This window comes from Sinohyriopsis cumingii, chromosome 9 (assembly GCF_028554795.1).
Source record: "Sinohyriopsis cumingii isolate HCF-2022 chromosome 9, ASM2855479v2, whole genome shotgun sequence".
NCBI lineage: Eukaryota > Metazoa > Mollusca > Bivalvia > Unionida > Unionidae > Sinohyriopsis > Sinohyriopsis cumingii.
Genome location: NC_142969.1, coordinates 107701461 through 107721447, shown reverse-complemented (window position 1 = coordinate 107721447; position 19987 = coordinate 107701461). Strand labels below are relative to the sequence as shown.

Sequence of the window (19987 nt, the reverse complement as noted above, 5' to 3'; positions counted from 1 at the left end):
AGTTCCTTCTTATTTCGGTGTATTTCACTCATTCCTCCACAGGGCAGGTATATTGATTTGAGTGTATGGAAGTATAGACAAGATGACTGCCATATAACTATCTACAGAACACAAGATAAAAACACCGTGTGTATGAAACAACATGTGTCTTACATATACAGGGGCTGAACAGTTTCACATGGTTAGATCATATTATCTGTAAATGTAGACAGGATGAGAATACCCATGCTAAATGCAGTTATATGCTGACATCTACACCAGTAACTTGATGTAGTACCAAACATGAAACAGCTCCTAAAGTCTTTGACCTAGATGACTCAGGCAATAAAATTAACACCCCTTCAGAATGTCAGGCAATTACATGCTCCATAAATCATGACCATTGCAGTCATGTCTTAAACCATAATGATTTCTCCATGTGTGTACATCAAAAAACAATTAGGAACTTGAAGGCCCAAATTGAAGAATTAAAACTACAGTTACATGCTATTAAGTCAGCACAGGGAAGGATTAATGAGCAAGTAACCTCATGTGAATTAGAAATTCAGACAGACTCTCAATTAAAACAATGTCAGATGCTCAGACACAGACAATCCCATTACCAGCTAAAAGAAAATGTAAAATGACCATGAAAATAAAAACTGATGCCCAAAGTAATCCTGCATTGCAAACAACAGTACCCCCTTCTCAGTCATGTGTCACACCTGCAACAGCAATAAGTGTGCACCAATTTAAGATAGGACTCTAATAATTGGCTCCTCAATATTGAAAACTATAATACCAAGGAGACTTCTTAAAACAGATGTACAGACTCTAAAAGGTGCAAAAATCGACAACATCACAGACAGAATAATGAATATTGACCAAACAAAATACAACCAAATTATCAGAACAGATTTTGAAAGTTTACTGTATGCTGCTAGGTATTGCAGCCTTAATATATGTAAAATAATGATATCAGGAGTACCTCCTTGTGTGGACACCAAGGCCAAAGAAATCAATGATCTGATAATTGACCTATGTGAAGACTTCAACCTACAGTACATTCCACAATACACATCTTTCTTTCTTCAGAACCAGGATGTCAACCTAAGCCTCTATCAAAGTGACAAAATTCATTTAAGTAAAAAAGGAACCTCTCAACTACTGAGAAATGTTAACATGTATGCCCCCATTTTCAGGCACTATAATGAAGAGTACTGTCTCTACTGTGGAGAAACTGGGCATGTGACACAGGTATGCCATGATGGCAAACAGATTGAGTGCTTCAGATGCCATAAATCTGGACACAAACAAAGACTTTGTCAATCAGTGTATTATACATACTAGGAAGCTGGCAAAGAGGAGGATGTCATTGCTTAATTTATAAAAAATCTAAATGTACCTAGTGAGACTCTTGTCTCTAACTATTCAATGGACACTATTGTAAATGCAAAAGTTAATGGATTTTCAGGATCTGTATGTGACTTTGAAGATGCTAATATAGAGGCACATTTAAATATAGAAATAGGATGTAAGAATGATAAAAGTAGTATGGAGACAATCTCACTGAGTACCCCATTGCATGATGACATACATATAATCGATATGAAACTAAATACAAAAGGTTTTAACATAGGTCACTTAAATGTACAAGGTATAGTGGGAAATAAATGAGGGAAGACGTAAATGCAGAAAGGTGACTTGACTTGGAGACACATGAAACTGAGAGTATCAGGATGGAAATTTCTCAAAATAATGCAGAATCATTCCTAGATGGTTTCATTTATAGGCCACCTTCATCCAAAGCAATTTGGAATAAAAACTTTTTGAAAATAATGGAAAATATTCTTGCACAAGAGAAAGAAACATATATACTTGGCAATATAAAAAAGGACCTACTCAGTACTCAAACAACATGACATGGATGAAATTTATTGAATTATTAGGCATAGTCTAGCTGGTAAATGAGCCCACAAGGGTAACAGAAAAATCAAGCACTCATATTGATCACATTTATACCAACCTACCAGACAATGTGGCTTGTGTTAATGTACCGAATGTTGGTATAAATGACCACTATCCTACTTTTTTTACAAGAAAGGTTAAATGCAAGAGAAATAAGAAAAATATACACAAAACTATCACTTGCAGATCATTCAAAATTTTTAATATAGAATAATTTTTCAATGACCTATATAAAGTTCCATGTAATATGATCATGCATTTGGATGACATAGATGAAGCCATGAGGGTGTGGACTGACTTATTCATGGATGTAGTCTCTAAGCATGCACCACTGAAAGAACATTGAGTAAATAATGAACTACAACCTAACTGGCTTACTAATGAAATCCTAGATATTTTGAAAACACGAGACCAATTCAAGGCTATGGGAGACCATGCACAATATAAAGTATGGAGAAATAAAATAACAAGAATGATTAAAAAGCTAACAAAAACTTATTATCAATCATTGCTTGAAAACAAAAAGAGCAACACAAACTCCATTTGGAAAGTCTTCAATGAACTCACTGGAGGAACACACAAAGATCAGACAAATAAAATTCACTCACTTCTGGTAAATGACTTCATAGTCACTGATGACAATGACATTGTTTTTTCACCAACAATACCACAAAATTAAAAGAATCAGTGATGGAAAACAACTTTAATGAACTGAAAAAGTTCTGCAGCAGCAAAATCTCTAAGGAGGTATGTTTCTCTATCCCACCAGTATCAAAAATCTTTGTTAAAAAATGTCTCAGTGAACTTAATACCAAGAAAGCTACAGGACTGGATCAGATTGATCCACGACTCATTAAATCTTCTGTCTCTGCTATTGTAAATAGCATAACATTCATAATTAATTTAAGTATTGAAATCTCATCTATCCCCAAAATATGGAAAACTGCAAAAGTAACTCCAGACTATTCACAAATCTGGTTCTAAGGATGATGCTGATAACTACCGACCAATCTCAATACTACCAAACTTGTCAAAATTGATTGAAAAACATGTCCATGACTCATTCATGTCATATTTAACCAAGCACTTGCTGTTACACCCTAATCAACCAGGCTTTAGAGAGAAATATTCATGTGAGACTGCCTTGATCTACCTAACTGATACATGGCTTCAAGTACTTGATCGAGGTAGGATAATATAATCTGTATTAATTTTGCATATTTCAGGAAAGCTTTTGACATGGTGGATCATGTAATCCTTTTGAAGAAACTGAAAATCTACCAATGTGATGGAAACAGAGTTAGATGGTTTACTTCATATTAAGTGAGAGAACACATATAAATAATGTTCTGTCTGAACCTGGAACAGTTAGATATGGAGTACCACAAGGCTCAGTTCTAGGTCCATTACTATTTATTTTATTTATTAATGTCCTACCACTTTTACTAAGGTACTCAATATCATCTACAGATCTCTATGCAGATGACACAAGATTGTCAAACGTCCAAAACACAAAGCATGAACTCAAAATTTCTTTACAGAATGCCCTAAACAAACTAAAAAACTGGTGCACATGCAATGGCATGGTGGTAAATACTGGTAAAACTAAATTATTACTTATCTCAACATGGCAAAGAAGGACAAATCTTGATAGTGATGAACTATGTCTGACATGGAAGGATAAAAATTTGCAAATGGTCTGTCATGATAGACTACTTGGTGTTTTGGTAGATAATAACCTATCATGGACTGAACATATCAAACATATCAGTAAAAAAGTCAAATAAAATTTATGTCTTCTTAGTAGGATAAGACATTTTCTCCATGAAAGGCACAAAAAGCTATTTTATAGCAGTTACATACAACCCTGTTTAGACTACTATAATACAGTATGGGGTAATTCAAATGATAAAAACACAGCAAAGCAGGAATATCTCCAAAAAAGAGCATTTGGTCTAATATCAATCCAGAAAGAATGCAAGGAAAGTTTAGCTGGAAAGTTTAAAATATTACCTATTAAAGCCAAATTAATGTACAGGATATCCAATAATAATGATCCTAAATATTTGCAAAACTATTCCAGTATAGACTACCTGGAAATACACCTCGATCGATGTCTACCAAACAGTATAAAATTCCCAAACCAAATAAGGATTTATTTTTTATAGAAAGTTTCCAATACTCTGAAACTTTGCTCTGGAATAGTATTCCAGTTGAGATTAGAAATGCCCACTCTATTTCCTTCTTCCAAACCCAATATATCCAGTGGCTTCAGAGATGCAGCTAAAATAAATATATTCCTTTGTATGAGGGCTTCAAGGTAGATTAGTTCTTAGCTAATTGTGTTACCCTCTTTAAATAAAGTCATTATTATTATTATTTTTTTATCATTAGTGTATTTCACTCATTCCTCCCTTTTCCTATTTTGCTGACTGCTATAGGTTCCTCCTTCCTAATTTAGTGTATTTCACTTATTCCGTACAGAACAGATATTTTTTTTATATATTTCAGTTTATTTCACTCATTCATCTAGAGTACATGTTTAATTTTCCTATTTCAGTGTTTTAACTCATTCCTCTTCAGTTTTCTTTTTTCTTTTTCATTGTATTTGGCTCATTTCTTTTCAGGACAGGTTCTTTTTTCCTATTTCAGTGAAAAAAAACATGCATGCAGTACCACCAGCTATTTCCAGTGGAATGGCAGACTTCCAGACAGTGAGAGACATCTCTTCTCCTTACACTGGTTCCACCCAAGAAACACCACGTTCTACAACCACAACCATGAGTCCCGTATGTAACAGTAGAAATTGACCCCTAAAAGTAACAGTACAAATTGACCCCTAAAAGTAACAGTACAAACTGACCCCTAAAAGTGGCAGTACAAATTGACCCCTAAAAGTGGCAGTAATTGTGATTTAGATTTTTCTTTTTCTCTGCATGTGCAACAAAAGTTGCAAGGGTGAGATGTAGTGGTCATGAAATGACAGACAGTATTATTATAGGTCTTTGAAATTGCTGTACAACTGTTTTCTGTTTGCTTTGAGGAAATAAAATATTATAATTTACTTTTCTCTAGATCTAAAGTTCAGCATCTTGTTAGACTCATATTTAATTGTAACCAGTCAGATCGAGTTTTAAATTTGAATTAAAAGACATTTTAATAAAATTGTGACCAGAAGCCACAGATCATTTAGAGGTCATTGCAAGGTCAATTTGGTCGAAGGAAAACAACTGTTTCATCATTTTGCAGTTTTAGCTCAAATTTGTGGATGTAACATTACATTAATAGAATATAACATGTGTTTTTATTATCAGGTAAGATTATTTTTTTCCTGGATATGTGTTATATGTTCCATATTTACTTGCTTAAAAGTCAAATCAAACTGCAAACAATAAAGATCATTATCTGTTCTACCATAATGTGACAGCAGATTAGGGTGTATGTTGTTTGTTCTACTGATTACTCTGAACATATTGCATAGACCCATATCTGCCAGTGCATTATTTCTAAATTTGCATTTGGATTCAGCTTCTAAGTGACTATGTATAGTATTTTACATTTGTTATAGTCCATTGATCAGTTGGAAGTCATCCTAGAAAGGACTATGCATGGTACTTTACATTTGTTATAGTCCATTGATCAGTTGGAAGTCATCCTAGAAAGGACTATGCATGGTACTTTACATTTGTTATAGTCCACTGATCATTTGAATGTCATCCTAGAAAGGACTATGTATAGAACTATACATTTGTTATAGTCCATTGATCAGTTGGAAGTCATCCTAGAAAGGACTATGCATGGTACTTTACATTTGTTATAGTCCATTGATCAGTTGGAAGTCATCCTAGAAAGGACTATGCATGGTACTTTACATTTGTTATAGTCCATTGATCAGTTGGAAGTCATCCTAGAAAGGACTATGTATAGTACTATACATTTGTTATAGTCCATTGATCAGTTGGAAGTCATCCTAGAAAGGACTATGGATAGTACTATACATTTGTTATAGTCCATTGATCAGTTGGATATCATCCTAGAAAGGACTATGTATAGAACTATACATTTGTTATAGTCCATTGATCAGTTGGACGTCATCCTAGAAAGGACTATGTATAATACCTTACATTTGTTATAGTCCATCGATCAGTTGGAAGTCATCCTAGAAAGGACTATGCATGGTACTATACATTTGTTATAGTCCATTGATCAGTTGGAAGTCATCCTAGAAAGGACTATGCATGGTACTTTACATTTGTTATAGTCCACTGATCATTTGAATCTCATCCTAGAAAGGACTATGCATGGTACTATACATTTGTTATAGTCCATTGATCAGTTGGAATTCATCCTAGAAAGGACTATGTATAATACCTTACATTTGTTATAGTCCTTTGATCAGTTGGAAGTCATCCTAGAAAGGACTATGCATGGTACTATACATTTGTTATAGTCCACTGATCATTTGAATCTCATCCTAGAAAGGACTATGTATAATACCTTACATTTGTTATAGTCCATTGATGTTGGAAGTCATCCTAGAAAGGACTATGCATGGTACTTTACATTTGTTATAGTCCATTGATCAGTTGGCAGTCACCCTAGAAAAGAAGAATCGAACCAATTGTTAAAATTCCTTTTCAGGTTGTAAGTAGTTATATTTTTGTTGTATATTTGGTAATTTGTTCTTGTCTTGTCAAAATATGTTCTTCCTGATGACGAGATTTACACATTCAACTGTATTCCTCCACCTCATTTTCACATTTCCTTCTACTTTTGTTTTCTTCTGTTTTTTTTGCAGTCATCTTTAGTTTGGTTGCATAAAAGAGTTCTATTCTTTTGATTTTCCTATTCAACAGACTTTACCTAGGGGAGGCACCTGCAAGGACCCTGCTTGTGGGAGGACCAAAGGTTGTTTCCATGACTGCGACCTTGGTGCCTCCTGGACATTTCTCATAACCTGGGCTGACACTGGGGGTAATAGTATCAACTTTGAGATGAAAGCTAAAATCCCTGGAATGGACAACTACTGGGTGTCAATTGGGTTGTCTAAAGACAGACTAATGGTGAAAATATAACTACATTTTTATATAAAAAAATTGAATAGAGATCATTGACCCACATATAGAGTGGTAGGATTGGGTTGACCTAATCTGTCACAGTAATTTTTTTAACATTTTGTAAACTATTTGAACCGCTTTAATAACAAGTCCAATTCAACAATGCATCCCAGTGGATTTATCATTATTGTTAAGGAAGTAAAGGGAAATAACTTTATGAAGAAGCGGTTGGTATCAGTTAGTCAAATTTCTTCAGTGAAAATTATTTTCCATGTCTGAAATGTAATGTACTTTCTATATATTTGTTCTGTTATGTATATCTATATTTTTTATGACTCCTGGTACATGATTTTATCTAATTTGTTTAAATTGTATTCATGGCTGCAAATCATGCATAAATTTTGCATACATGACCTGAATATCTTAAGATTTCAGTCTTGCATAGGCTCTATAAATAGATGTTTACTTATATGTTGACAATTATTAATAATTATCTAAAATAAAGACTTCACTGGTGCTTATGGCTTAATTTTCTTGTGCCTGATGTGGTTTCAATGTTTCTTGAATAATTCTGTAACTTCCCATTGGTTGGACTAAATTACATAAAATAGACAAAAGCTGTACAATATGAGTAGTGTTAGTTGTCACATTGGGTCTGTTGTGAAATACAGCTGCAATAGATAGTGTATATAAAGAGAGGACAGAGAAATCAGTTTCATTCCAATTTTGTAGTCAATCACATTTCTTGTGTTCCTGTTGTAAGTCTGCAGAGGTGTTTTATGTTGGACTTAGATATTATTCAAGAGGAAAAACAATTGTTTGGACTGTTCAGTGGAAATAGAAAATGCTCATTATTTGGACTATACTATTATTCTGGTACTGTTACAAATTATTCAAAGGAATTCTGGACAACACAATCTTTACAACATCATGGTTCACATAGGACCAGTACATTTCAAGAATTGAAATTTATTATAAACTTTTCCATCATTTAGGACAGTCATTTGTAAAGATTAGTTTGGATTAAATTCATAATACCGTAAGTTCCTCTCACATTTTTCATTTATAACTTTGATAATTAAATTGTTTGTTATGTTTTACAAAACTTGTTGGTTTTGCTTCTTTTCTGTTAATTAGTTTATGACCATAGAATTGTAACAGTTCTTGCTCATGACATGCTAATATCTGTAGACACACAATCTTCACCTGGCATGATGGCAAATCTTATATTTTCAGATGTAAAAATATAAGGATATATTTTTTACATGTGAAAATATAGGAAAAAATAATAATAAAATTGTTTTTCAGATAACTTTCTATATTTCACACTTAAGTATATAATAAATAATTTTTCGTTATAATTTACTTATATTCCTTTTTAGGATGGTATAATTGGATACATACAGATGATATTGTTGGTACTCATTGTGTATGGCCATAACTTTTTTTAAAATACCAATGCAATTAAAATGTACAACCACTAACATTATTACAGTTCTGTTACTTACAGGGAGATGACAGTGTCATGGATTGTTCAGTTATGAATGGTGTGATAACAATGTACAATTCATACAACACAAAAAATCCCAAGTCGAATGCAGCACTGAGTAATGTAAATATAAACCAGAAGCTTCTTTTTTTGTTTCCAGTTGAAATCCAGCTAAAAATGATCACACATAAAATCTATTTTTCATCCAGACACTTTTAGAATCATTTTTCATCCAGACATTTCTAGAATCATTTTTCTTTGACATTATTTTAGTAATGGTATACATTTATTCTTCCAAATTGACCTGAAAAGATTTCACCATCCATCCATCCATCCATCCATCCATCCATCTACACCCCACGAGCTTTTTTGCCCTGTTCTTGTAAATATTTTTTTTTAAATAGCTGTTGCCAAATTTTGCATTAAAGTAGAATGCACTGAACATTCCGTAATGCTTTGGTTTTGAAATATAATATCATCGTATATTTATTGGATACAGTATCTGCCTTCATGAAAGTGTGAAATTGACCACTCTAGGTGACCCTCTCAGTACACATTTTTAATATATTGAATTTTAGAAAGAAAATTATTCTAAATTCCATTAGCTGTATAATGCCTATATTAAAGATAGTTAAATGTATGCATGTTTATTGGCTGCCAAAAACTACTACTACTTCATTGGAATGTACTGTTTTAATATTTCAATTTTGAACAATACATTCCAGTTGAATACAGCTCAAATAGCTGTACCCAATTTTGAAAACTGATATTGCCTAAATAGCTACTTTGTGTACTGATAACTACTATAAAACATATATAGTCTAGGTCACTCACTATAAAACATATATAGCCTAGGTCACTCACTATAAAACATATATAGTCTAGGTCACTCACTATAAAACATATATAGTCTAGGTCACTCACTATAAAACATATATAGCCTAGGTCACTCACTATAAAACATACTATAGCCTAGGTCACTCACTATAAAACATACTATAGCCTAGGTCACTCACTATAAAACATATATAGCCTAGGTCACTCACTATGAAACATATATAGCCTAGGTCACTCATTATAAAACATATATAGTCTAGGTCACTCACTATAAAACATACTATAGCCTAGGTCACTCACTATAAAACATATATAGCCTAGGTCAATCTCTATAAAACATATATAGCCTAGGTCACTCACTGTAAAACATACTATAGCCTAGGTCACTCACTATAAAATGTAATTTATTGGATTCTCTGAGTGAATCCTGGTCAGAACTGAGTTGCTAAGGATGACCATAATGTCAGAAATGTCAGCTGATCATCATAGATTTGCATGTTTGGCTAAATATGGATAAATAGATAAAGAACAAAATTTTTGTGTGTATGAGAAAAGTATATGAATATGAAATGTCTGGAACCATGCTGCAATGGTATTATATTTGAATTTGTGTTATAACAAAACATACTATATCGGGGTCAGACTGCATATATATATATATATATATATATATATATATATATATATATATATATATATATATATATATATCACAGCTGGGACCATTTAATTGGGGAAAAGGGGAGAACATAATATTTTAAAGTTTAATGGTGTCTTTACAGTTAATACAGTAGTAATAAATGCCACTCTCCAGTTTGGGTGCTAATGCTTTTATCAATACAAATCAAGCATGTGCTTATTATTGTCTTTTAATCAGTCCTTTTCCTGGCTAAAATCATCGTGAAAAGCATGGACCAATTAAATGTTAGTATTTCAACAAGATAACAAATAATAATAAAGAGAAATAATTGGAATGTTCAATTCAGCATGTCAGATGTGTTCTTATTATGATGTATTCTGTACACTTATGTCAATATGTTGCTTGCAGTATGTGCAGAGAAATAAATTATCCTCTGGAGTTTTTGAAATTTATTTTTGATTTGCTGATAGTATGTTGCTTCCTGGACGACACTCGTCAAAAATGAATCATCATACTTTAATATTATTCTGACATCTGAAGTAATCATGCTTTGAATTTTATCTAAGGAGTGAAATTCTGAGTTCAAAGAAATATTGCTTCTGGTCACAAACTTTGTTGGCTTCATCTTTCTCATTCAACACATTGATGTGTAATAACATCTGTTCTTCAACATGTGTCTTTGATGTACTTCAGATGAATTGGGTTGTTCTACTTTGTGTCCTTTACCTATGCAGATTAACTAAATGGACTCTCCCACAGCAGAATTTGACATGCAACATCACCCTAATTATTGTCAACCCATTAAGTAATCTTTGAAAGTTGGATGTATATTTCTGACCTTTTAATTGTCTCTAAATACAGATGCACAAATTTAAATCATGAAATAAAATAAAATCAATATGCATGAAATTTTGAAAATGTTAGTTGAAGATGTTAATTGAAGATGTTAATTGAAGATATTAATTGAATATGTTAATTGAAGATGTTAATTGAAGATGTTAATTGAAAATGTTAATTGAAGATATTAATTGAATATGTTAATTGAAGATGTTAATTGAAGACTGCTATGCTTTATAGGAATCATTTTCCAATTCATCTTAATCATTACATTTTAGCAATGACAATATCGGACATGGTGATATAAAGCTAATCCCATTTTCTGTTTTATTATCGAGGCAACTTATGGGATAGATAACAAAGCTGGAAAGGTGGAAGATGGAATTTTTACATGCAGTTTTTCTCGTCTGAAAACAGTTAGTTTGATTTCAAATGGTAGAAGGAAGAAAAGAGCAGCTGTATCAGTCGATACTTTCTTTGATCTGAATGAAGACTGGTATCTTTTATTTGCCTTTGGGAGGACAGCTGGATCGACAAGTATGCATTCTTTGTGAAGATTCATATATTCATCATCATGGCTCCATTTATAAAAATCATTGATCTACAATTTATCACAGTATTTTCCAATCAATAAATGTCCACAAAATCATTCAATTAAAAAAATACTTGTAACCAACATTCCCTCTAACTTTTTGGGAGGCATGTGCACAGAAAAGTTCTTATGTGCAACATTTCAGAAGCAGAATAAAAATGTGTGCACAGTGCACACTACGCAGTTGACTGTCTTAGACATATTGATTCCTTAACTTTGTCTTTAGAGCATTAATTAAACTTAAGCCATGTCCACAGTCCACACTGGATGCCAGGGAAGTTCCTTAATATCTTTCAACTTTGCACTGGATGCCAGGAAAGTTCCTTAATATCTATCAACTTTGCAAGATTTGAAAACTGTTCACTCTGAAGTGCATATTTGACCATATCCTGAAAATTCAGGTCAATTCACTTTTTATTTTTTTTTCTCTAACTGCAGACTATTGTAATCTATGTATTGCTCAATAATACATACTGGTATTTTGGGACCCAGAGTGGCTGAGTGGTCTAAAGTACTCTCCATTATGGATCATTGCCATCTCACCTCTGTCTGCAATGGTTCGAGTCTCCGATTTGGCCAATGTGGGTATGTGAGAAAGCTTGTCAGTAGCTTCTTGTGGGTCAGTGGTTCTTTCCGGGGTTTTCCCAGGTTCTTCCTGCACCATTAATACTGGCTGCCATGTATAGCCTATTGTGTGCTGAAAAATGGCATTAAACGATACAATAACAACAACATACTGGTATTTTCACCAAGAATGACTTTGTATTTTGCACATAGGTTCTTAACCTGCTCAATACCAATTTTGATATCACACTGGGCAAGTGCTGCACAATCAAAAGCTGACCACTCTTGTACATCATTCTCTGGAAATCTGTCACCCAAATGGTCACACCAGATCTTTGTGAAGGTTAATATGGAATTCGTGTCCACTTCTTGCATTCTCTAGATCACCAAAATGATGCTGTCAATCAGAACTTTGATCTCCTATCAATTTGACCGCTTGTGTTCAAGATTACATGGTCTTCTTGTCTTTTCAGATTGACTTTCATATCAGGTCATCCTTCCTGTTTGGTATTTTTATTTCAGAGTTTTTGAACACGAGCTAATGTGACTTACTTGATACGTTCACACTTTAAGAAATCCAGCTTCCATACATCATCCCACATCTGTCCAGTTGCAAATTCTCCTGTAACATTTGCATCTCAGCAAAAGAAGCAGATGACGCCATTGTCATCATTGTGCATGAATATTTCACTAAGTTCTCCATGCGGTAACATTTCGGTGATTCACTTTTGATGACCTCATTCAGCTATTTGCTTTTAAATTATGCTGATGTTCATTTGTGTTTGAAACCTTTAGAATGTGACATATCATACCGGTTTTTGCTGTTGAACTTATTTAATATTACTACTATTATTAAAAGTTACAACCTAGTGAGTGGTGACTTTCAGAAATGAACATACCGGAAATTAGGCAGTGCGGAATGATGATTAATCATGTCACACATGAGTCACATGGCCAAAAATAATGTAGAATAATAATCATTGCATGGCGCTATTTGATATTTGTAAGGTTTAGTATGACAATTTACATTAAGTAGCTGAACAGTACACACACAAATTTCATCATTTATTTTGTGTGCACTCTTTGTTTTCTTGTGTGCACTGGTTTTCAACCTGTGTGCATGCACACACATGTACAGCTAAGAGGGAACATTGCTTGTAACATACAAATTTTACAAATTACTCACTTGTATATGAATATTTTATGTCTGTGTTGTCATTAAGATGAATGAAATTGCAGAAGATTTAGTTGTTTTACTCAGTTTACAGAAATCATATACCTATTGCCACAACATTTTTTAAATTTCAGACTATTGTTCATTCGCAGTATGAAAGTTAACAAATTTTTGAGCCTGTACTTTGCTTTGCTTTTTAGCCAGCAAGAGTTCTCACAGTAACCTTCCTAAGTCCTCAGCAGTCAAGGCTGATCTACAGTCTATGATTGATCTATCTGCCTCCAATGTCAGGGAACTTTTGATCAGAATTCATGGTAAGATACCATCAAAAATATAGCTTGTGGACAAAAGTACCTATACAACATGTCTATAAGGAAATATGCACTGAAGCCTGCCTACCAACAAAGCTCAAAGAAATGTCTTTATATATAGATGTCCCTTTGATAGACATAAATTGAGCTGGTAAATTTAAGAAATATAATTGTTAAAGGTTGTTCTTTATAAGCAGGTGTCCTCTGTATGGAGGTAAAATTAACAGGTAAACTTAAGAATAAATAAAAATTGCAGGAATCCTCAATAAATAGGTGTTCTCTATATGGGAGTACATGTATCATTAATAGGTAAACTTAAAGAAAAGAGTCATTAAAATGTTAAAGTTTCTGTCAGTTTTCATCATGTCAATAGCCCAATGGCTAGTAGAGTTTCTGTCAGTTTTTTTGGTCCAATGGCAAGTAAAGTTTCTGTCAGTTTTCATCATGTCAATAGACCAATGGCTAGTAGAGTTTCTGTCAGTTTTCATCATGTCAATAGACCAATGGCTAGTAGAGTTTCTGTCAGTTTTCATCATGTCAATAGACCAATGGCTAGTAAAGTTTCTGTCAGTTTTCATCATGTCAATAGACCAATGGCTAGTAGAGTTTCTGTCAGTTTTCATCATGTCAATAGACCAATGGCTAGTAAAGTTTCTGTCAGTTTTCATCATGTCAATAGACCAATGGCTAGTAGAGTTTCTGTCAGTTTTCATCATGTCAATAGACCAATGGCTAGTAGAGTTTCTGTCAGTTTTCATTATATCAATGGTCCAGTGGCTAGTAGAGTTTCTGTCAGTTTTCATCATGTCAATGGTCCAGGGGCTAATAAAGTTTCTGTCACTTTTTGTCATGTCAATGGTCCAATGGCTAGTAAAGTTTCTTTCAGTTTTCATCATGTCACTGGTCCATTGGCTAGTAAAGTTTCTGTCAGTTGTTTTGGTCCAATGGCTAGTAAAGTTTCTGTCAGTTTTCATCATGTCAGTGGTCCAATAGCTAGTAGAGTTTCTGTCAGTTTTTGTCATGTCAATTGTCCATTGGCTAGTAAAGTTTCTGTCAGTTGTTTGGGTCCAATGGCTGGTAAAGTTTCTGTCAGTTTTCATCATGTCAATAGTCCAGTGGCAAGTAAAGATTATGTCACTGTTTTGGGTCCAATGGCTGGTAAAGTTTCTCTCAGTTTTCATAATATCAATAGTCCAATGGCTAGTAGAGTTTCAGTTGTCACCATTTATTTATGCTATTATAGGTAAATTTAGAAAATTGGGATGATGTCCAAGTTCTCTCAGAGTGATTTGTATAAATGTTAGAACCATTAGGATTTGGCTTATCATATTTCAAAATGAGGCTTTATAAATCTTTACAAGTCTTGTTAGATTGAAACTGCAAAGTTGCATGTCAGAGACTGTTGTCCGAGTTTCCTATGACCATTAGATATTTTGACATGATAGGGTTTTAGGTCAGAGAGCACTGACTATCTCAAAATTGGAATTTGTCAAAAACCACATGGTGTCAGCGTATGGTGGTTGCTTACTGTCAGGTCTAGCAAAACTTAAATTCCCTTACTTTGAGCCTTACCAGTATGTAATCAATAGGAAGATGATTTATCACCTCAGAAATTGGAAGTATAACACTTATGTCTTTAATTCATTGATAGAGAATTCAGCATGTAGAAAGCACATGTCAATACAGTAGTCATGATACCATCAAGAACTGCAGTTATACGAATTTAAAAATGATATGAAACTTTCTAAATTTTTGTTTCTTACTCATGATTGAGCATAGGAAAATTTATCTGCATGTTATGACTTAAATTTGAATGTATATTTTTATTTGAACCAGATTTATTTTGTTTTTTTCCTTTCACTTCAGTTGCTACTAATTCATATCATATTCTGGTGTCATCCAAAGTATCTTTAGTACAATTTAGCTTTAGAAATACCTGTCACCTGATTGTTCATTTCTTTTCTTCTTCTAATCTTTATTTTACATTGTTCTCTTTTTTGGAATAATTTAAGTTCCTTCATTATCTGTCCTTCCTTTTTGCAGTTGATGTCTTGGTAACATTGAATTATTTTGTATTGATTTTGGTTAACATCTTATTCAAATTAATTTCTTCTTTTCAGAGTGAGAATAACCATTTTATTGTTCAGTGTAAAAATGTTTTTTGTAGAAAATTATTGCACTGTTTTGTAACTTAACAATTGTAAAGTAGTTGTATTCTGTATTGTTTTCCGCAATGCACATCAACAGTTATGGCCCCTGAATGTCTATTTTCTCATTACTCTGCTTTTCAAACAAACGTTTCTCAGTCTGAGTAAATTATAGTGAGCATGACCATTGCTATATACTTCTGACCTTTGTTATATGCTTATGACCTTGGGAAAAGTTTTTGAATTTATCATTCAGAGTTCAGTATGAACCCTGATACATCTTGTATATTGGTATAATGACATTACATCAATATGGTTGTTTCGCTCTATTGTTCTCAAGGTGTATAATTTACCTTGCTTATATTTATTTTAATTTGGTAATGATATAAGTTAAATACGTTATGTGGACAATTTTATCTACATTATTGTATGCCTCTTTGAGCTAGAATGTATGCTTTGTAGGAATTTTGATGATTATTGTCTGGGTGTATGCATTGCAGGTATTTCGATGATTATAGTCTGGGTGTATACATTGCAGGTATTTTGATGATTATTGCCTGGGTGACCTTGGCAAGCATAGGAATTATTGTGGCTCGCTTCTATAAACCTGTATGGCCCACATCCCGACTGGGAGGAGAGAAAATCTGGTTTCAGGTAATAAATGGAAAGTAACTCATTTTTATTAAGGCACTAAATTACCACTATGATCTGTGTAGACTAAAGTGCAACCATCATGCTTCAATTTGATACATTTCTGTATTTATCAGGGTGCAACAAAATTTGTACCCAGAAACCAGCTGCTACCAGATTGTGTGATCTTGACTACCATATATGCTTAATACAGGTGGAATACTACATAATATCATTACCTTTTTTCTGAAAAATATCTTTTTACACTCTAATTACAAGGAAGCCATGATATGAATGACATACATGTTTCGTTTGGCTACTCATTTTAAGCAGGGCTACCATGTTTTTAGTTCACCTGTCCATAATTGGATATGGCTAACTAATTTAAGCAGGGCTACCATGTTTTTAGTTCACCTGTCCATAATTGGATATGGCTAACTAATTTAAGCAGGGCTACCATGTTTTTAGTTCACCTGTCCATAATTGGATATGGCTAACTAATTTTAGCAGGGCTACCATGTTTTTAGTTCACCTGTCCATAATTGGATATGGCTAACTAATTTTAGCAGGGCTACCATGTTTTTAGTTCACCTGTCCATAATTGGATATGGCTAACTAATTTTAGCAGGGCTACCATGTTTTTAGTTCACCTGTCCATAATTGGATATGGCTAACTAATTTTAGCAGGGCTACCATGTTTTTAGTTCACCTGTCCATAATTGGATATGGCTAACTAATTTTAGCAGGGCTACCATGTTTTTAGTTCACCTGTCCATAATTGGATATGGCTAACTAATTTTAGCAGGGCTACCATGTTTTTAGTTCACCTGTCCATAATTGGATATGGCTAACTAATTTAAGCAGGGCTACTATGTTTTTAGTTCACGTGGCCATATTGGATATGGCTACCTAATTTAAGCAGGGCTAACATGTTTTTAGTTCACCAGTTCGTAATTGGATATGGCTACCTAATTTTAGCAGGGCTACCATGTTTTAGTTCACCAGTCCATAATTGGATATGGCTATCTAATTTAAGCAGGGCTACCATGTTTTTAGGTCATCTGTCCATAATTGGATATGGCTATTAAATTTATGCAGGGCTACCATGTTTTCACCTCACCTGGACATAAGTGGATATGCATAGAGTCATATTTTTATCCAATTTTCATCAAACCTTGAATATAGTCTTACATGATAAAGATATCACATGAATTTATCAAATAGACTTATATGTCAGGACCTCTGATGAGTACTATTATGAGAGTGCATCACACACATACAAATCTCCAATGAGTACTATTATGAAAGAACACCACACATACAAATCTTCAATGAGTACTATTATGAATGAACACGACAAACATACACATCTCCAATGAGTATTATTATGAAAGAACACCACATACATACACATCTCCAATGAGTACTATTATGAAGAACACCACACACATACACATCTCCAATGAGTACTATTATGAAAGAACACCATACATATATACATCTCCAATGAGTACTATTATGAAAAAACTCCATACATACACATCTCCAATGAGTACTATTATGAGAGCTCATCACACACATACAAATCTCCAATGAATACTATTATGAAAGAACACCACACATATACACATCTCCAATGAGTACTATTATGAAAAAACTCCAAACATACACATCTCAGATGAGTACTATTATGAGAATGCACCACACACATACACATATCCAATGAGTACTATTATGAGAGTGCACTGCACACATACACATCTCCAGTGAGTACTATTATGAAAGAACACCATACATACACATCTCCAGTGAGTACTATAATGAGGGAACTCAATACATACACGTCACTGATCGAGTACTGTTATGAGATAGTACTACACATGCACATCTCCCTCTATAATTCATGCACAATATATTCCTAAGATATAGACTGCACTAGTTACCAAGGGACATCCAAAATATAAGTGATGCCATTTCCGCTGGACATCCAGAAAACCGCATGTGGAGGGATGTTTAATGGCTGAATACTTGCATTGGGCATAATGAGGGATTGTAAGTGATTATCTTTCCACTAGGTGCAGCCACAGAAAACCCAGTTCCAGTATTTGGTTATCCTCAGAGTTTATCTTTAGCCAAAACAATCTATTGTTGATCAGTTGAGAGATGTTATTTTGATTCACACATTATAAGACAATTAAATATATGCAAAACAACTGTTTCATGTTTTAACCTTAAACAAAAATTGAATTTATTAAGTGAACAGATGTGAAATGCATGGTCATGGAGAGGTAGATTTTGCATAAATTTAATTAATAATTACCTCTATGAGTCAACATCATTTAGCAGATTTGTGTGGATGTGTCCTAATCAGAAACATCTGTCAACATCAGAACTCTATTTGTATGGTTCTGTATGTATTATATTGATGCTGTGATTTCATTGCAGGTAATAGTATTGTCCACTGTGTCATCCATTGTCTGATGTCTGCCATCCACCCATGTGATAGTAAAAGATTTGTATCAGTTACCTCCCCTAAATTCTTTGGAGGATTACCATGAAACTGTAAACACATATTCATCCCAAGGTTGGGAGTAAATGAAAGAACACCATTAGGGCCACAACAGTTATCAACTTGAAAATTTTGTTATTGCTACTCCTCTGAATGGATGGTTATATCAACACCGAGTTTTCACTAAATGACCTTTTATGATGTCTAGTTGGTCTTAACTCATTAACCCTAGGCGCCGTGTTTATTTAGCAGGAGGTAGTAGCCTACTGCCGAGCTCTATAGTGTCAAGGTCGTGTATGATACACTAAAGTGGGTGGTATTATAGAAAGGTAGACAGATGTTGCTCGACAATAATACCAAATAATGTGGATGTTTTAGTTGCACTACAAATCACAGAGGGAAAAAACAAATATTTTGGACCCATTTTTTTTTTTCACCCAAAATTTGCCAGTGGTCAGAATCCAATATTTTGTGTTTGGATTTTTAGACTTTTTGTCCTCATATCTAAGACAGGCTGGTCTCATCTGATACAGACAAGTGAACGTTTATAGGATAAGGTGGGCATATGGAATAAAGAGTGGTCTTGATACGAAAATGATGGTTCATTAGGCAAAAAAAAAGAAAAAAAGAACTCCAACTTTTATTCTTCTGCTCATGCACGAGCAAAATAACCAATGGAAAATGATGTTTCTAACACAACTAGGCATTAGGCTAATGGAAAATCTGCTGGAAGTTGATGTATTAGGATGTATTCAGAAATAGCCCTCAAAATGTGTTTCCTACTTGAATTTCAGGCAAAAATGACAAAAATCTGCAGGGAATAATGAGTTAAATGAAAATGGTTCCACTGAGACATCTAAGCTATCCGCAGCCACCCATTTCCAAATGGAAGATTCATTGTACTTACTTCAGATATTATATAAATTGGCATGTCCATCATACTTGGCAAAATATGTTGAATACAAAAGCATCCCTTGAAGAGATGTAGTAGTACTGTGCCTGTAGTGTAGCAGACAAATGACTCATACATACCTCCTGAATTAAGAACCTCAACTTAAGTGTATGCCATGCCAGTGACCACTGACCTCACCTTAAGTGTATGCCATGCCAGTGACCACTGACAGTGGAAAACACCTCAACTTAAGTGTATGCCATGCCAGTGACCACTGACCTCAACTTAAGTGTATGCCATGCCAGTGACCACTGACCTCAGCTTAAGTGTATGGCATGCCAGTGACCACTGACAGTGTAAA

At 33.9% G+C, this 19987-nt stretch overlaps 1 protein-coding gene across 4 annotated transcripts in view; it reads left to right on the top strand.

Moving 5' to 3' along the window:
- LOC149792440 (uncharacterized) overlaps positions 1–19987 on the top strand; it is a 132500-nt gene that overhangs the window by 81863 nt on the left and 30650 nt on the right. For all 4 annotated transcript variants that reach the window (XM_089971015.1, XM_089971013.1, XM_089971014.1 and 1 more), the window contains 6 exons: positions 4600–4736; positions 6804–7010; positions 8515–8616; positions 11146–11344; positions 13338–13451; positions 16134–16249. In XM_089971015.1, coding sequence (XP_089827141.1) covers positions 4600–4736; positions 6804–7010; positions 8515–8616; positions 11146–11344; positions 13338–13451; positions 16134–16249 — 875 coding nt within the window. The remainder of the gene's footprint in view (positions 1–4599; positions 4737–6803; positions 7011–8514; positions 8617–11145; positions 11345–13337; positions 13452–16133; positions 16250–19987) is intronic.